At 46.7% G+C, this 16,612-nt stretch overlaps 2 protein-coding genes across 2 annotated transcripts in view; both read left to right on the forward strand.

Annotated features, from left to right (window-relative positions):
• Nucleotides 1-8,013, forward strand: part of NOP58 (NOP58 ribonucleoprotein) — a 35,618-nt gene extending 27,605 nt beyond the window's left edge. The window contains exons 14-15 of the mRNA XM_079979070.1: nt 5,633-5,769; nt 7,731-8,013. Coding sequence (XP_079835196.1) covers nt 5,633-5,769; nt 7,731-7,790 — 197 coding nt within the window. The 3' untranslated portion in view covers nt 7,791-8,013. The remainder of the gene's footprint in view (nt 1-5,632; nt 5,770-7,730) is intronic.
• Nucleotides 1-16,612, forward strand: part of KIAA2012 — a 176,296-nt gene that overhangs the window by 144,424 nt on the left and 15,260 nt on the right. The window lies entirely within an intron of this gene.

Below are 16,612 nucleotides of genomic sequence, written 5' to 3' on the forward strand. Positions count from 1 at the left end.
GTCTGTAAATTTACACCAGTCTTCTGTGAATCTCTGGTCCCGCAGATTTCGAATCCTTCCTGTTAGTTTGTCTAGTTCTGCATAGTCCATTAATTTCATCCTCCATTCTTCTTTCGTCGGTAATTCTTCTTGCTTCCATTTTTGTGCCAATAATATTCTTACAGCTGTTGTTGCATATAAAAACATTCTTTCTATTTACATTCTTTTGTATTTATATCACTTCCTACAATGCCCAGTAAAAAAGCCCAAAGGAAACTCAGTGGAATGGGAGGAACAATAGAACAGAATTGGAGGAAGGGAGACAAAAATCAAATACATCTGTACCTTGGTTATCACACGCCCTGGTACTCAGACGTTTTGGCTGTCGAACGCCGCAAACCCGGAAGTGAATGTTCCGGCTTGCAAACATTCTTTGGAACTCAAACGTCTGACGGGGCTTCCGATTGGCTGCAGGAGCTTCCTGCAGCCAATCAGAAGCCGCGCTTTGGTTTCCGAACGTTTTAGAAGCTGAACAGACTTCCGGAATGGATTCCGTTCAACTTCCGAGGTGCGACTGTAGAGGGATCAAAATAATTAATTGTCTGTTGTGCACAACAGTCTTCCCCCACCCCTTGATCAAAATGGAGGGGGGGGGGAAACGGCTTACTCTTCTTTCCCAGCAAAAAAATACCCCCAGGACTGGACACGTTCAGTGGGCAAGGAATGTGATGGGCTGACTTCACTTGCAGAAACGAATTGCCACCTTTTCATTTTAATTGGTGACAGCCCCTTCTGGGCTGGGTTTGCCAATCGACTGCTGCGGTCTTTTGATGATGTTGTTGTTGATGATGATGATGATAATATTTTATTTATATCCCGCCCTCCTCCTTGGGCTAGAGTTCTGTGAGGATTGCCAGAGGAGGGGGTCAGACTGTGCCTTGGCCAAAGGCCTGGTGGAACAGCTCTGTCTTGCAGGCCCTGCGGAAAGATGTCAAGTCCCGCAGGGCCCTAGTCTCTTGTGGAAGAGCGTTCCACCAGATCGGGGCCACAGCCGAAAAAGCCCTGGCTCTGGTTGAGGCCAGCCTAACCTCCCTGTGGCCCAGGACCTCCAAGATGCTTTTGTTTGAAGACCGTAGGGTCCTCCGTGGGACATACCAGGAGAGGGCGGTCCCATAGGTACGAGGGTCCTAGGCCGTATAGGGCTTTAAATGTTAAAACCTGCACCTTAAACCTGATCCTGTACTCCACCGGTAGCCAGTGCAGCTGATATAGCACCGGGTGAATGTGATCCCGCGGAGAGGACCACGTAAGGAGTCTCGCCGCGGCATTCTGCACCCGCTGGAGTTTCTGGGTCAGTCTCAAGGGCAGCCCCACATAGAGTGAGTTACAATAATCAAGTCTGGAGGTGACCGTCGCGTGGATCACAGTGGCTAGGTCAGGGCGAGAGAGGTAAGGAGCCAACTGCTTAGCTTGGCGGAGATGAAAAAATGCCACCTTTGTTATAGCTGCAGTCTGCGCCTCCATGGAAAGGGAGGTGTCGAAGATTACACCCAAACTCGTTAATGGACAGTGCTGGCACTAATTGCGCCCCAGCAAGAGATGGGAGTTGCCCCCCGCCCCCCCGATCCCATATCGTCCCAACCCAGTCAAAGGACCTCTGTCTTCAAAGGATTTAACTTCAGCCGGCTCCCACGTAACCATCCAGCCACAGCTTCCAAACATCTGGTCAGTGTGTCTGGGGCTGAGTCAGGTTGGCCATCCGTCAACAGATAGAGTTGGGTGTCATCAGCATAGGAAAAGGCTCCTAGCCCAAAGGAGCTTGCGAAGAAAAAAAGGCATCCATCTTGTCTGAGTTTTCTCATTTAGAACTCTGTTAAGGAACAGCCACCCTGCATCTCTGTTTGCCATGCTGTTGCTCTCGTCAATAACCACATATCTGGAGTGACTGCATGCAGAGCAGGAAGGCAGGATACATGCTTTTTAAAGAGTTCCCCATGTTGGGACGAGTGCCAAGCCCACACCCACCCACTGTCCTCTAAATCTCCACGGCGATGGTCTGTTCAGCTTCACAATTCTCCCTCTCTTGACAGATTGCCAAAGCCTGAGGCTTTAGTTTTTGTTGGCTGAAAACATCCTTTTTTAGTGGAGTTTTGTAGCTTTGGTACTTAGAATGCTGTGTGTTGCCCGCAGTCCTCCGGGCTAAAAGCGATGGGTGTTTTCCACCCAAAGGCTCTTTATTCATAAGTGGGTCTAATAGGCAGTGTTTGTCAAAAGACAGAACGGTATAGTCCAAAATATTGTATACCAACTTAATTCTTATTTATATTGATACATTCCTTCTTCAAATGGAGTCAGAGTTGAGTTGGGGGAACATAAGATGGTTTGAGCATATTACCATGATCCTGGTCTGACTTCACTGGCTACCAGCTAGTTTCCGGGCCCAATCCAAAGTGCTGGTTTTGACCTATAAAGCCATAAATGGCTCAGGACCGCAATACCTCAAGGACCGCCTCTTCCTATATGAACCTACCCGGACCCTGAGATAATCTTCTGAGGCCCCCCTTCATGTCCCTCCTCGAGAGGTCCGGAGGGTGGCAACTCAAGAACGGGGCCTTCTCTACAGTGGCTCCCCGTCTGTGGAATGCTCTCCCCAGCGAAGTTCGCCTGGCGCCTTCATTATACACCTTTAGGCGCCAGGCAAAAATGTTCCTTTTTAACCAGGCCTTTGGTTGACCTGATTTACCTCCTATGCCCTTTTAAAATGTGGGTTTTTTGGGGGTTGTTTTTGATTTTTATTATGTATTGTCAGGGAACTGAATCAGAGCGAGAGGCGGAGGCAGGGCTCCAGAGCGATGCCGGAGAGGGGACCAGCAGGGGGGAAGGAATTCAGCGTAACACCAGTAGAGAAGAGAGGGAGATGGAGGAATTGGCGACAGGGCTCCGAGACCCTTCACCAGAAACTAGTGGAGAGAGCGCTGGCACGCCCCAGCCTTCCCCTTACTTGCGCAGACGAGTTCCGCGCAGGGAACATAGGCGGAGACTTGGTGTCAAACAGCTTTTATGCTGGAAAAGATTCAAGAAACGCCCACTGATGGATTCTGCAAGTGACTAACAGGTCACGGAGGGCGAGCTGTGAGCCTAAGCATGGTTGGGATAGCAATCAAACTAAACCGAAGGCAATTTACGCACAAGTAACCCCCTTACAACCATTACATGTATTTTGTGGTTTTATATCTTGATTTTATTCTGTGAACCACCCTGAGACCCCGTGTATAGGACGGTATATAAATTCAATAAATTCTTCTTCTTCTTCTTCTTCTTCTTTATTTCTTACATTTATATACCACCTTTATCTTCCAAGGATCTCAAGGTGGTGTACATGGTATACAGAAGGCCGAGGGCCTTCTGGCGGTTCCCTCATTGCGAGAAGTGAGGTTACAGGGAACCAGACAGAGGGCCTTCTCGGTAGTGGCGCCCACCCTGTGGAACACCCTCCCTTCAGATGTGAAGGAAATAAGTAACTATTCTATCAGGGGAGTTTTTAACATTTAATGCTGTATTGTTTTTAATACTTGATTGGGAGCCGCCCAGAGTGGCTGGGGAAACTCAGCCAGATGGGCGGGATGTAAATAATAAATTATTATTATTATTATTATTATTATTATTATTATTCCTCCTCATTTCACAACAATCCTCTGAGGTAGGTTAGGCTAAGAGATAGTGACTGGCCCAAGATTACCCAGTAAGCTTCATGGCTGAGAGGAATCCATATCAGGTTTAGTACAATCTACACTGACTGGCAGTGACTGTACAGGATTTTAGCTGGGTCTCTCCCAGTCCTGCCTGGAAATGCTAGGGATGGAAGCTTGGGACCCTTCAACTTGCAAGACAGAAGCTCTTCTACTGAGCTGCAGCCATCCCTAACGCTAGATCCCCCTGGAATGTTAAGTTTTTGCTTTCTTCTGCACCTTGAATGCCGCTGTGATTTAAAACCTTTACCTGGAAGCCATGTCAGTGCTTGAGGTTTCTTTTTTATATATATATAATAATTTTTATTAAGTTTTCCATTTTAACAATCTAATCAAATCACATTGAGTATTCCAAATTATACAAATACATATGATAAAGTCCAAATATTTTGCCAAATTATAAATTTTTGTTGGGGCTTCCCATGCTTCAAGTTCAGTGGGGTCCAAGCATCTTATGTTTCTACTGCCTTGAGCTTCCAATAGTTCCTTCTTTAAATCCTCTGTTGTTTTCCTTCCTTCTTTCATGGCCTCTGAGTTGTTTCCACAGGCGAGTTGAAGTGAACAATAATATACTTCTGTGTGAAATTTGTGTGACTCCCCCCCCCTTTTTTTTTTTGCAGCTGGTAAGTCTATTATTTGCAGTACGTCCTCACATGCAGGTGTTTATGCTGAATCAATCCAAAAGTCCTTCTCTAGTTGCAGACACCATCTTCTCTCAGTGCCAATGAAATCTAAGCGTTTGCTCATTAATTTTCTCAGACAAGTTGCACCAAACGTTAGTCTTTCCAGGGGAGGTTTGCCAAATCGGACTTGAAGTACAGATATAATAACAAATTAAGAGCTCGCCTCCCCCTATGACTATTTATCTCTGCAACTCGGTCTATCCCATAATGTCGGATCCCACTTAAATAGTGCGTCACAGGAGAGTCTTTTGTCTTCTTCCAAATATTTCAAAGAACAAAGGCTTTAGTTAGTATTATTGTTTTCATACAGTTTATATTTTCCAATCTCACTTGCTGTAAGTAATGTAGACAGTTCTTCTGTCAGCGCTTGAGTTTTCAGACCTGATGTTATGTGGTTTTAGTAGAAACGACATAAAGGATTAAGTAAAAATAAATTGGTGAAAGAGAGAATGTAAAATTATAGTATATTAAGACAAATTATTAAGATAAAAATAAGGTTGGAAGGATTTGCTGAAATAACAAATTGAATTAGAATACAAAAATGGGAGGTGTGAGGAGGTCAAGGAAATAAGTGAATGTAAGCAAGTGATGTATAGGTTTGACTTGTTTTTAATTTTTTTTTCTTCTGTTTTATGGTTTTTGATGATGTTCTTTTTTATATATGTATTGTTTTTTCTGTTTTTTTCTTTGATTGTTATTATTTTCTTTTTTTTCCTGTAATCTTTAAAACCTTAATAAAAAAATTATTAAAAAAAAAAGAGTTTTCAGACCTGATGGTTCATCTCTTCCCATATGAACCTAACCCTGAGATCATCATCTGAGGCCCTTCTTCGTGTGCCCCCTCCATGAGAGGTCCAGAGGGTGGCAACACGAGAACAGGGCCTTCTCTGCAGTGGCTCCCTGTCTGTGGAATGCTCTCCCCAGGGAGGTTCTGCTGATGCCTTCATTATACACCTTTCAGTGCCAGGTGAAAACTGTTCCTCTTCCAGAAGTTTGGCTGGTTGGCATTTTTAAGTGTCCGGGGGGGGGGGGGGGAGATTATTAGTTTGTTTTCGTTCTAACTTTTAACACACATTTTGTTTTGTTTTCATATTGTATGTTGATGTCGCGAACCTCCCTGAGATCTACGGATCAAGGATACAGTAGTAGTAGTAGTAGTAGTAGTAGTAGTAGTAGTAGTAATAATAATAATAATAATAATAATAATAATTTTCCCTATAGTGGAGGAAGAGGAAGAACAGGAGGAACCTGTCAAGAAGAAAAAGAAGAAGAAGGAGAAAAAGATGAAAGCTCAGGAAGAATCTGCTTGGGTAGAGGATGAGGAAGAAGAAGAACCATCAACTAGCATTTCAGTCGAGGTAACATGCTTCAGATCGTCCAAGATGACGTATGCTGCTGTAGTGAAAACTTGTGGCAGCCGCACGTCCATAATTTGGTTTGTCAGTCGCTTGTTGGAGGGTTGAATGAACATGGGCACACTAGGAATGCTTACTGTTTGAACTGCAGGAGTTAAAAAACCTGCATGATTCGGATCATGGGCAGGCAGACTATTCCCCCCCCCCAATAATATTTATTATTTTTCATACAAAAACATAACAAAAGAGAGAGTAAACAATAATAAAAGGGGGGGGAGAGAAAAGGATATGAAACATAAAATACATCAACTCGCTACGTAATCTAAAACTTAATTAATTAATTAAAATCCATCTTCATAAACGTATTACTTGGCTTCCTCTAATCTCTTCCATCTGAATTTCTTAGTAATTATATATAGCAGTTTCCAATATCATTATTTCATGAAACCATATCACAGTCATAATCATATTTCCTAACTTTTCTTATCGTACATGTTCTTATTTATTTATTTAATCCTAATTTAGTCCTAGGCCTAATTAATTCTTTCAAGTGGTTACATATCTTTAATATTATGGGTAGGCAGACTAAGGCCCTGGGGCCGGATCCGGCCCAGTCGCCTTCTAAATCCAGCCCGCAGACGGTCCGGGAATCAGTGTGTTTTTACATGCGTAGAATGTGTCATTTTATTTAAAATGCATCTATGGGTTGTTTGCGGGGCCTGCCTGGTGTTTTTACATAAGTAGAATGTGTGGTTTTATTTAAAATGCATCTCTGGGTTATTTGTGGGCCATAGGAATTCGTTCATTCCCCCCCAAAAAAATATAGTCTCCCCCCCCCCTCCAGAGATCTGAGGGACAGTGGACCGGTCCCCTGCTGAAAAAGTTTGCAGACCTCTGATCTGGAATGTCAGAGCGTATGGGGAAACAGCGCTTTTCCTAAATACCTTGATGCATCTGTCAGAATTGCGTGGAGCCCACCCTCATGAAAAAAGACAATTGCCTGCTTATGTACCCTGTAAAGGTAAAGGGACCCCTGACCATTAGGTCCAGTCGTGACCGACTCTGGGGTTGTGGCGCTCATCTCGCTTTATTGTCCGAGGGAGCCGGCGTACAGCTTCCGGGTCATGTGGCCAGCATGACTAAGCCGCTTCTGGCAAACCAGAGCAGTGGACAGAAACGCCATTTACCTTCCCGCCGGAGCGGCGCCTATTTATCTACTTGCACTTTGACGTGCTTTCGAATTGCTAGGTGGGCAGGAGCTGGGACTGAGCAACGGGAGCTCACCCCGTCGCGGGGATTCGAACCGCCGTCCTTCTGATCGGCAAGTCCTAGGCTCTGTGGCTTAACCCACGGCACCACCCGCGTCCCTTTATGTACCCTGTAGCCATGTCTTATTCCACAACCCTCCAACCTCTCATTCAGCAGAGCCGTTCAAGGCTTTGACGAACCAGAGAGCTCTTGCCGGGGCAGAAACGACCCTCTTCAGCCTCATGTGCGTCACAAGCCACATGTGTTGACATGCGTGCACTCGGCTTCGCATAGCAGCGGCCGGGTCCCGGTGGTGCAGTTCCGAGGAGGAGCTATTTTGGAAGCAGGTGTGGCCCACGCTGCTGTGTTTTGATTGGCGAGCATCTTCCCTCCATTTAAACTTCTCCGTAAATGGAGGGAGAAGGGCTTTGTTCTGCTGAGATGCTTAGAGATGAAAGCTTCTCTTCTCTTGCTGAGTGCTGTTGACTCATTTCATTAGGGTCATATTATGGTAACCATGGATTCCTGCGCTTCTCGTGAGCCTCTCCGTCTAAAGAGATTAGCAAAGAGGGAGCAGAATAGGACCGTGCCTCTGCTGCTCACATCTCAAAGGAAAACCCCAAAAACCCTTAGATGCAAATCAATCTTCCTAATTTTGAATTTTGTATATTTCATAATTGGGAGTAGAGGGGTAACAACGCTTATTCTTTTTCCAGACTTCAGAGAAGAAGAAGAAAAAGAAAAAGAAGATTAAAGAGGAGCCGGAAGATGATTAAGAGGAAGAAACCACAATCTCCCTGGGGATGGCATCGATGTGGTTTTGGAGACAGCTGCCCCAAAAATGTAATTTGCCCCACAATTAGGCAAGGCCGAGAAATTCTGCTTTGAGAGTTTGCCTGTATCTAAAAAGCAATATTATACATGTTTGAAAACCAGTAACATTTTCAACAGCAGGACTCCTTTATCTTCCTTTAGTATAAATTTTTAGAGCACACTGAGTCTGAAAAAAGTACCTTTTTTTGTGTGTGTGTGTGTGTGTGTACATACATGGATGTTTCTTTCCAGTCAGCTGAAATTCTACTTAAAGGTAAAGGGACCACTGACCATTAGGTCCAGTTGTGACTGACTCTGGGGTTGTGGTGGTCATCTCGCTTTATTGGCCAAGGGAGTCGGCGTACATGTGGCCAGCATGACTAAGCAGCCTCTGGCGAACCAGAGCAGTGCACGGAAATGCCGTTTACCTTCCCGCTGGAGTGGTACCTATTTATCTACTTGCACTTTGACGTGCTTTCGAGCTGCTAGGTTGGCAGGAGCAGGGACCAAGCAACGGGAGCTCACCCCGTCGCGGGGATTCAAACCACTGACCTTCTGATCAGCAAGTGCTAGGCTTTGTGGTTTAACCCACAGCGCCACCCGCGTCCCACTGAAATTCTTCTTACTTTTTTTTTATTTTATGAAATATACTGAGGGAGCTTGGGGGCGGAATGGGGAAGGCATCTAGCAAATAGGTCAGGATACAGTTCATACTCAGTTTGTGGTGAAAAAAGCATCCACTGGGATTTGGTTAACACTTGCTAGCACCTGGGAATGCAGAAAAAGGGAATAGCCAATTTCTGGAGTTTCACCTGGTTCTATAGACTTCTCCCCCAGATTATCTCCTGTCTTTGCCCAAGACGGGACTTTTCGTCACAGCAAATGCCAAGACACCATACTTCTTCACCAGATATCTTACAAGCCATGAGGAGGGAATTGGCAGCTTTCACTCAACCTCACTGAAAGGGCTCTTGTGTTTTTTCCCCTTCCCATCCTTTTGCTTTCCAGAGTTTGGAGGGAAATCAGACAGAACAGCGGGGGGGGGGGGGACGACCTTCCAGATGTTCAACTACAACTCCCATGAACCCTGGCCATTTGCTAGGCTGGCTGGAGCTGATGGGAATTGGAGTCTCGGCAACTCCACCCCTGCAGATTAGGTGGTGAGCAACTTTCTTCAGACGGAGTGAAGCCAAGCCTTCGCTTTTAAGCTTGCTCAGGAGACACAGAGGGCAAGAACGTTTCCCCAAAGTCTAAAATGTCTCCTGTGAGTGGTGGCATGCTCCAAGCACCACAGCAACCCTTTTACAAAAAAATAAAAATAATTGGAAATGTTTCCAAACAGTTGGTTTTCTTTCTTTGTACAGTGGTACCTTGGGTAGGGACGCAGGTGGCGCTGTGGGTTAAACCACTGAGCCTAGGCCTTGCCAATCAGAAGGTCAGCGGTTCGAATCCCCGCGACGGAGTGAGCTCCCGTTGCTCGGTCCCTGCTCCTGCCCACCTAGCAGTTTGAAAGCACATCAAGGTGCAAGTAGATAAATAGGTACCACTCAGGCAGGAAGGTAAACAGCGTTTCCGTGCGCTGCTCTGGTTCGCCAGAAGCGGCTTACTCATGCTGGCCACATGACCCGGAAGCTGTACGCAGGCTTCCTCGGACAATAAAGCGAGATGAGCGCCGCAACCCCAGGGTCGGTCACGACTGCACCTAATGGTCAGGGGTCCCTTTACCTTTACCTTACCTCAGGTTAATTCGTTCTGGAGGTCTGTTCAGGTTCTTAACCTGAAACTGTTCTTAACCTGAAGCACCACTTTAGCTAATGGGGCCTCCCACTGCCGCCACTGCACAATTTCTGTTCTCATCCTGAAGCAAAGTTCTTAACCCGAGGTACTATTTCTGGGTTAGCGGAGTCTGTAACCTGAAGCATCTGTAACCCAAGGTACCACTGTAATTTGTAGTTTTAGATTCAGGAAATGGTGGCTTAAGACAACAGGCTTGAACACACACTTGCTGAATAATCTGACAGAAGTTAAAGGCACTTACGTCAACCATCAACAATGATCGAAAGATATTAAGATAAGCACACATGTAAGAAGATAACGTTGCCTTTTCGTTTAACAAATGGAGGAACTTCTCTCGTGAGTTGGCCAGACTCCGTAGCTCCCAGACCTACCCCATGTGCCAAGATAGCCATTTGTTTCCCAGAATGACGTGTGACCTTTGGGAAAACTGGTTAGCATGACCCAATCCTTCCTGCAAAAACAGCAGTTCCCAGACATTTTATTATGTAACACCTCTCTGTGCTGAACTAACCGCTCTGCTATTTGCTCTGTCAGCCCCAGCCAACATGGGCAAAGGTCAGAGATGATGGGCAACGTGAGTTCCAACAACCTCTTGGAGGGCACCAGGTTGGGGAAGCTCACCCTGTAGAGTAGAGCAGGGGTAGCATTGTGTGAGGCCCTCCAGAGGTTATTGGACTTCTCCCATCAGTGTGTCCATGGTTCCCCTTTCCCACTTGGTAAGACCCCAGTCTAATGGAAGCTGGTGAAACCCGGACCTGATGGAGTAGCTAGGAGGTCACATGGGTGAAGGGAGAAGGGAGTGATGGGAAAAGGTTGTTGTAATATTTAAGTCAACCACACTCTGACCTTGTTTCCCTGTCAAGGGAGGAGCTCAGTGCAGTGTACCCTTATCATCATCATCATAATTTATACCCCGCCCATCTGACTGGGTTTTCCCAGCCACTCTGGGCGGCTTTCAACAAAACACTAAAATACAATAACCTATTAAACATTAAAAGCTTCCCTAAACAGGGCTGCCTTCAGATGTCTACTAAAGGTTTGGTAGTTATTTTTCTCTTTGACACCTGGTGGGAGGGCGTTCCACAGGGCGGGGGCCACTACCGAGAAGGCCCTCTGCCTGGTTCCTTGTAACTTGGAGTGGGCAGAGGACTGCAGGCAGCAGACGTCATTCCCCAAAATAAAATTATAGTAATGACCCCATTGTCATATAGTGAGCTTCATGGCTGGGTGAGGTTTTGAACCCAGGTCTTCCAGGCCCTAGCCCAATAGCCCTACTGCCAAACCTAGGGATGTGGCGAGTCCCTGTGACATGGTGAGCTCCCATTGCTCCCAGCTTCTGCCAACCTAGCAGTTTGAAAGCACGCCAGCACAAGTAGATAAATAGGTACCACTGCAGCGGGAAGGTAAATGGTGTTTCCGTGTGCTCCGTAATGGTGTCCCATTGCACCAGAAGCGGTTTAGTCCTGCTGGCCACATGACCCGGAAAGCTGTCTGCGGACAAACGCCGGCTCCCTCAGCCTGAAAGCAAGATGAGCACTGCAACCCCATAGTCACCTTTGACTGGACTTAACCATCCAGGGTTTTTTTTTACCGTTGAACCTGTACACTGAAACTGTACTCTTCTAACAATTGATGTCATCAAGTATCACTGGCACATGGTAGGGCGGAATGGAAGTGGCGTGAGGATGAGGCGGCAGGAAAGTTGGGGAAACTTGGGGGGGGGTATGGCAGTTCAGGTGTGTGTCCACCTGGGGTAAACCACAGTAAACTTTTGATTCCGACGTTCAAAATCCTACGTGCGCTACTTACTAAGTGTCGAGAGAGGTTCTATGCGAAAGCTTTTTGGATCTTGAAGATCTAGATTGTTGCGGAATACAGTGGTACCTCGGCTTAAGAACTTAATTCGTTCTGGAGGTCCGTTCTTAACCTGAAACTATTCTTAACCTGAAGCACCACTTTAGCTAATGGGATCTCCCACTGCTGCCACGCCGCCAGAGCACGATTTCTGTTCTCATCCTGAAGCAAAGTTCTTAACCCGAAGTGCTAATTCTGGGTTAATGGAGTCTGTAACCTGAAGCGTATGTAACCCAAGGTACCACTGTTGTTTTTTGGGACACACACACAAACCCAGGCTAATGACAAAGCGATGTCTTGAAGTCTGGAAGACAGGCAGCTATTTATGAAGCACTGGGTGTATCACCATAACACGATAGAGATAAATTGAGTGCTCCGTAAGTGCATTGCAACACACCATGAAGCAATCGTGGGCAGCTGTACGCCAAGTATGTTTTACTGTCTGGCTCAGTATGCCTCTTTGGCGAAGCAGAAGGAGAAATATCTTTGAGGACTTTGTTTCCCTGTCTTCTGATCATACTGACAGAGCCAGTGTGGTAGAACACAAAGGCAGGTGAGATAAGGATCAATCACTCCTCTAGAGATGGGAGGATCTCTACATTTTGGTTCTCTTCATTCCTCCCCAACCCATAAATCTTAAATTTTTCACATTTCTGCTGCAATTTTGTGAGTGCCCAGGCCTGTGTTTCCCTCACTCAGGAGCCCAGTTATGTCACCCTTGGCCTGCCAAGCTGGCAGCCTCTTACCCTTTTCCAAACACCCTCCCTTGTGGAGTGTTCTCTCAGCCTCCTCTCTCCCCTTTCTTGAGGGTGCCGCAGGACACACACACACACTGGTCTCCGAGCCGCCTCAGCTCCTGGCAACCAGGACCCCTTGTCCAGCCCCAGAGGCACCATTCGCCTGCGGAGCTTATAGCCAGGGCTGCTGCAACAAACATCTGGGCAAGCCTTTGGGAGGCAGAGACGCGAGAGGGCATTGGAAGAGGAAGGTAAGGGAAGAAAGAGGGGCAGAGGTCAGTGTTGCCTGCAGTGCCCCAGGGTGTCACAGCACATTGGTTGAAAAATCACTGCAGTATTTGGAGGGACGCAAGGGAGAAACGCGCTAAGAGGAAGGCACGCTTGGCAAATCCACACCGCGATCAGCTCCCATCCGATAACCAATGTCCCCACTGTGGAAGGACATGTGGGTCCAGAATTGTCCTCCACAGTCACTTACGAACTCACTGTTAAAACTGTCCAGGAGCACCGTAAAGGTAAAGGGATCCCTGACCATTAGGTCCAGTCGTGGCCAACTCTGGGGTTGCAGCGCTCATCTCGCTTTATTGGCCGAGGGAGCCGGCCTACAGCTTCTGGGTCATGTTGCCAGCATGACTAAGCCCCTTCTGGCAAACCAGAGCAGCACACGGAAACGCCGTTTACCTTCCCGCCTGAGTGGTACCTATTTATCTACTTGCACTTTGACGTGCTTTTGAACTGCTAGGTGGGCAGGAGCTGAGACTGAGCAACAGGAGCTCACCCCATTGCAGGGATTCGAACCGCCGACCTTCCGATCGGCAAGCTGGTTTAGACCCCAGCGCCACCCGCTTGGTATCTGAAGAAGTGTGCATGCACACAAAAGCTCATACCAATAACAAACTTAGCTGGTCTCTTAAGGTGCTACTGGAAGGATTTTTTTTAAAAAAATTGTTTCAACTATGGCAGACCAACATGGCTACCTACCTATATATTAAAACTGTGTTTATGGAAGACAATCTTACTCGGCTACGAGTGATCGTCAAAGGAGAAGAAGACACCACTGTGCCTCAATATATCTGAAATGCCCAAATAGAATAATAGAATCAAGGAATTGTAGAGATGGATGGGTCCCAAGGGTCATCTAGTTCATCGCCCTGCAACACACAATCCCCCCCCCCCATCCAATTTGAAACCATACCGGACCCTGCTTAGCTTTGCAAATGTGCTAACAGTTTTACTTGCTGCTTCACTAGGAGCTAGGAAGCAGCAGCTTCTATGGAGCGAAACAACTAAACTCAATCAAGGTTACTATAGTTACTCCCAGACTTTGAACTAATAAAGGGTTAAGACGAAAAGAGTTTGTATGAACAAAAAAAAAAAAACCACCCCCAATGTTGCGCTTGAGCTATTAAGAGAGCTGACTAAGCTGTTATTTATTGGCAGCCCTAATAAACTTATCCGGAGAGCCAAAGATATGAGAATGCCAGTAATGAAATCTATATAGCTTCTTGACTTTCTGTATCTCTCCTTGTAAACAGCATTACTGGCCTGAGACCTGTTTATTAGGTCCTGCAAGTTTAGGTCTCTGAGGACGTCACACAGCGCTATGTGTGGCAGGGGAAAGATGGTTTTCCAAGCCTGGTGCAGCCTGAAACAGCATTTCATGTTCTTCAAAGCCTGATCTGGTATTGACACTGCCTTCCTTTATGTTAACATTCCTATGTCATTCACATATTCAAGAGTTAGGATCCACAACAGTACTTAGAAACCCCTTCCCACTCCATGGATTTTTAAAAAACCCAGCTCCAGGTATTTCTGGATAACACCGATTTTCTGCATCTGAACAAGCAGCGTTGGTTGCATGTCGAGAGCCCGCAGCCACCCCCTCGTTGGAAATAACTCACACAAGGACACAAATATTAGGTTTATGTTATTGGGCAAATTTTGGCCACAACTTTATTGAAATTACAGAATGTGAGCGGTATTGGCTTAGGCATTGATTGGACCTGACTATATCTGACTCCTGCCCAATGTCTACCGGTAGGGGGAGCCCTGTCGATGCGAACCAACTCAAGCTCCCCCTTGTGTTCCCGTCAGGGTCGTGTCAAGGCCCTAGCCCTCAGCCGGGCTTCAGACTAGAACAACACCCCCGGATTCCTTTAATGCTGTGTTTCCCAACCTTGGGCCTCCAGCTGTTTTTGAACTACAATTCCCATCATCCCTGACCACTGGTCTTGCTAGCTAGGGATGATGGGAGTTGTAGTCCAAAAACAGCTGGAGGCTCAAGGTTGGGAAACACTGCTTTAATGGAATACCCTTAAGCATGGAGGGGCAGGTGATGGCCACACCTCCCCTCCCCCGCACAAGGTCAAACAATGCCTAACCGCAACCCTAACAAAGTTGTGACCATTGCTACGAGGTAGGCGAAAAGCAAGTGGCCAGTGCCAATTTGCCAAGTGGAAAAATTCCTACCAGGCCCCTCGGACAACCAAGGTGACCAACTGAAGTCCATAGCAAGGCCAGTGCCTAACCTGCAAATAGGGAGGGAGGGCGGATGATTGAGGAAGCGAGCCAAAGAGGAAGTCCTCTGGCTCGCTCCTTGGTTTAAACGGCCCCGGCCAGGCCCACCGGCCAGCGGGTTGGCTCTGACGTGGCCAGGATCCCCCAGGCAACGGGGGACAAAGTCCCCTGCCCCCGGTGGGGACTGGGTGGCCACGCGGTCCACCGCAACTCCTCCCCACTGGGAAGTGGAGCAGAATTGTCTGAATGTTTCCTGAGGTTTCCTGAGAAATGTCTCTGGAGAAGTGTTTGTTACTTGGGTTTGCATGATCTCTTTGGCATTTAATTAGCAAAGGGTTCCCAGCAATGAACCATGAAAAAAGTATTGCTGGCTCTCTCTGTCTCTCCTAACTACTTTTGCACCAGTTTTTTAAAAATATCTTTTTACTGGGTTTTATAATCGAGGATCATAGGAATTTTTTTAGTCTGTGCTTTAACACTCCAATCATAACAGATTTGGGGGGTACACAGGAGATTAGGGGGCAGAGAGGAAGATGATATCCCACTGAGTGGGCTTGTGTTGGCACCCCTGGAGGCCTTTTTTAATATATGTTATAATATTGTAAATCGCTTTGGGATGCCAATTTATACCCTGCCCATCTGGCTGGGTTTCCCCAGCCACTCTGGGCAGCTCCCAACAAAATTTTAAAAACACAATCAAACATCAACCATTTAAAACTTCCCTAAAGAGGGCTGCCTTCAGATGTCTTCTAAAAGTCAGATAGTTGTTTATTTCCTTGACATCTCATGGGAGGGCATTCCACCAGGGAATGTGTTCAGGGCAGCTGTTTACCAGCTCCATCTGGTATGCAGGCTGAGACCCTACCTGCCCACGGACTGTCTCTCCAGAGTGGTGCATGCTCTGGTTATCTCCCGCTTGGACTACTGCAATGCGCTCTATGTGGGGATACCTTTGAAGGTGACCGGGAAACTACAACTAATCCAGAATGCGGTTCCCTCGCTGTGAGAAGCCAAGTTACAGGGAACCAGGCAGAGGGCCTTCTTGGTAGTGGCACCCACCCTGTGGAACGCCCTCCCTTCAGATGTCAAAGGGAAAAATAACTACCAAACTTTTAGAAGACATCTGAAGGCAGCCCTGTTTAGGGAAGCTTTTAATGTTTAATGGGTTATTGTATTTTAGTGTTTTGCTGGAAGCCGCCCAGAGTGGCTGGGAAAACCCAGCCAGATGGGCGGGGTATAAATAATAAATTATTATTATTATTATTATTATTATTATTATTATTATTATTATTATTCCACCATCAAGAAGACCCTCTGCCTGGTTCCCTGTAACCTCACTTCTCGCACTGAGGGAACCGCCAGAAGGCCCTCAGAGCTGGACATCAGTGTCCGGGCTGAACGATGAGGGTGGAGACGCTCCTTCAGGTATAATGGGCCGAGGCCGTTTAACACTTTGAATTGTGCTCAGAAACGAGCCAATGTAGGTCTTTCAGTTATGTGGTCTCGGCAGCCACTCCCAGTCACCAGTCAAGCTGCCGCATTCTGGATTAGTTGTAGTTTCTGGGTCACCTTCAAAAGTAGCCCCACGTAGAGCATGTTGCAGTAGTCCAAGCAGGAGATAACCAGAGCATAATCCATAAAGTTAGCATCTTGCCCTCCAAGCCCTCAAGCACTCCGTGAATAAGATTATGTGTCACATTTTCTTTTCCACATCCTCCCATTGTTCCGCTCTTTCAAAGAGCTTCATTTGCAGATAGGTCGTGCTTGTGATATAAGTCGAGAATTGGAGCAGAGGTTCAGTTAACAGCAGTTAACAGCACTGTTGCGCAAAGGGTGCTGGTCAGCAGGCCAGATCCAAATGTGTAAACATCACCCGTTGG

Source organism: Podarcis cretensis, assembly GCF_951804945.1.
Source record: "Podarcis cretensis genome assembly, chromosome: 1".
In the NCBI taxonomy this organism is placed as follows: domain Eukaryota; kingdom Metazoa; phylum Chordata; class Lepidosauria; order Squamata; family Lacertidae; genus Podarcis; species Podarcis cretensis.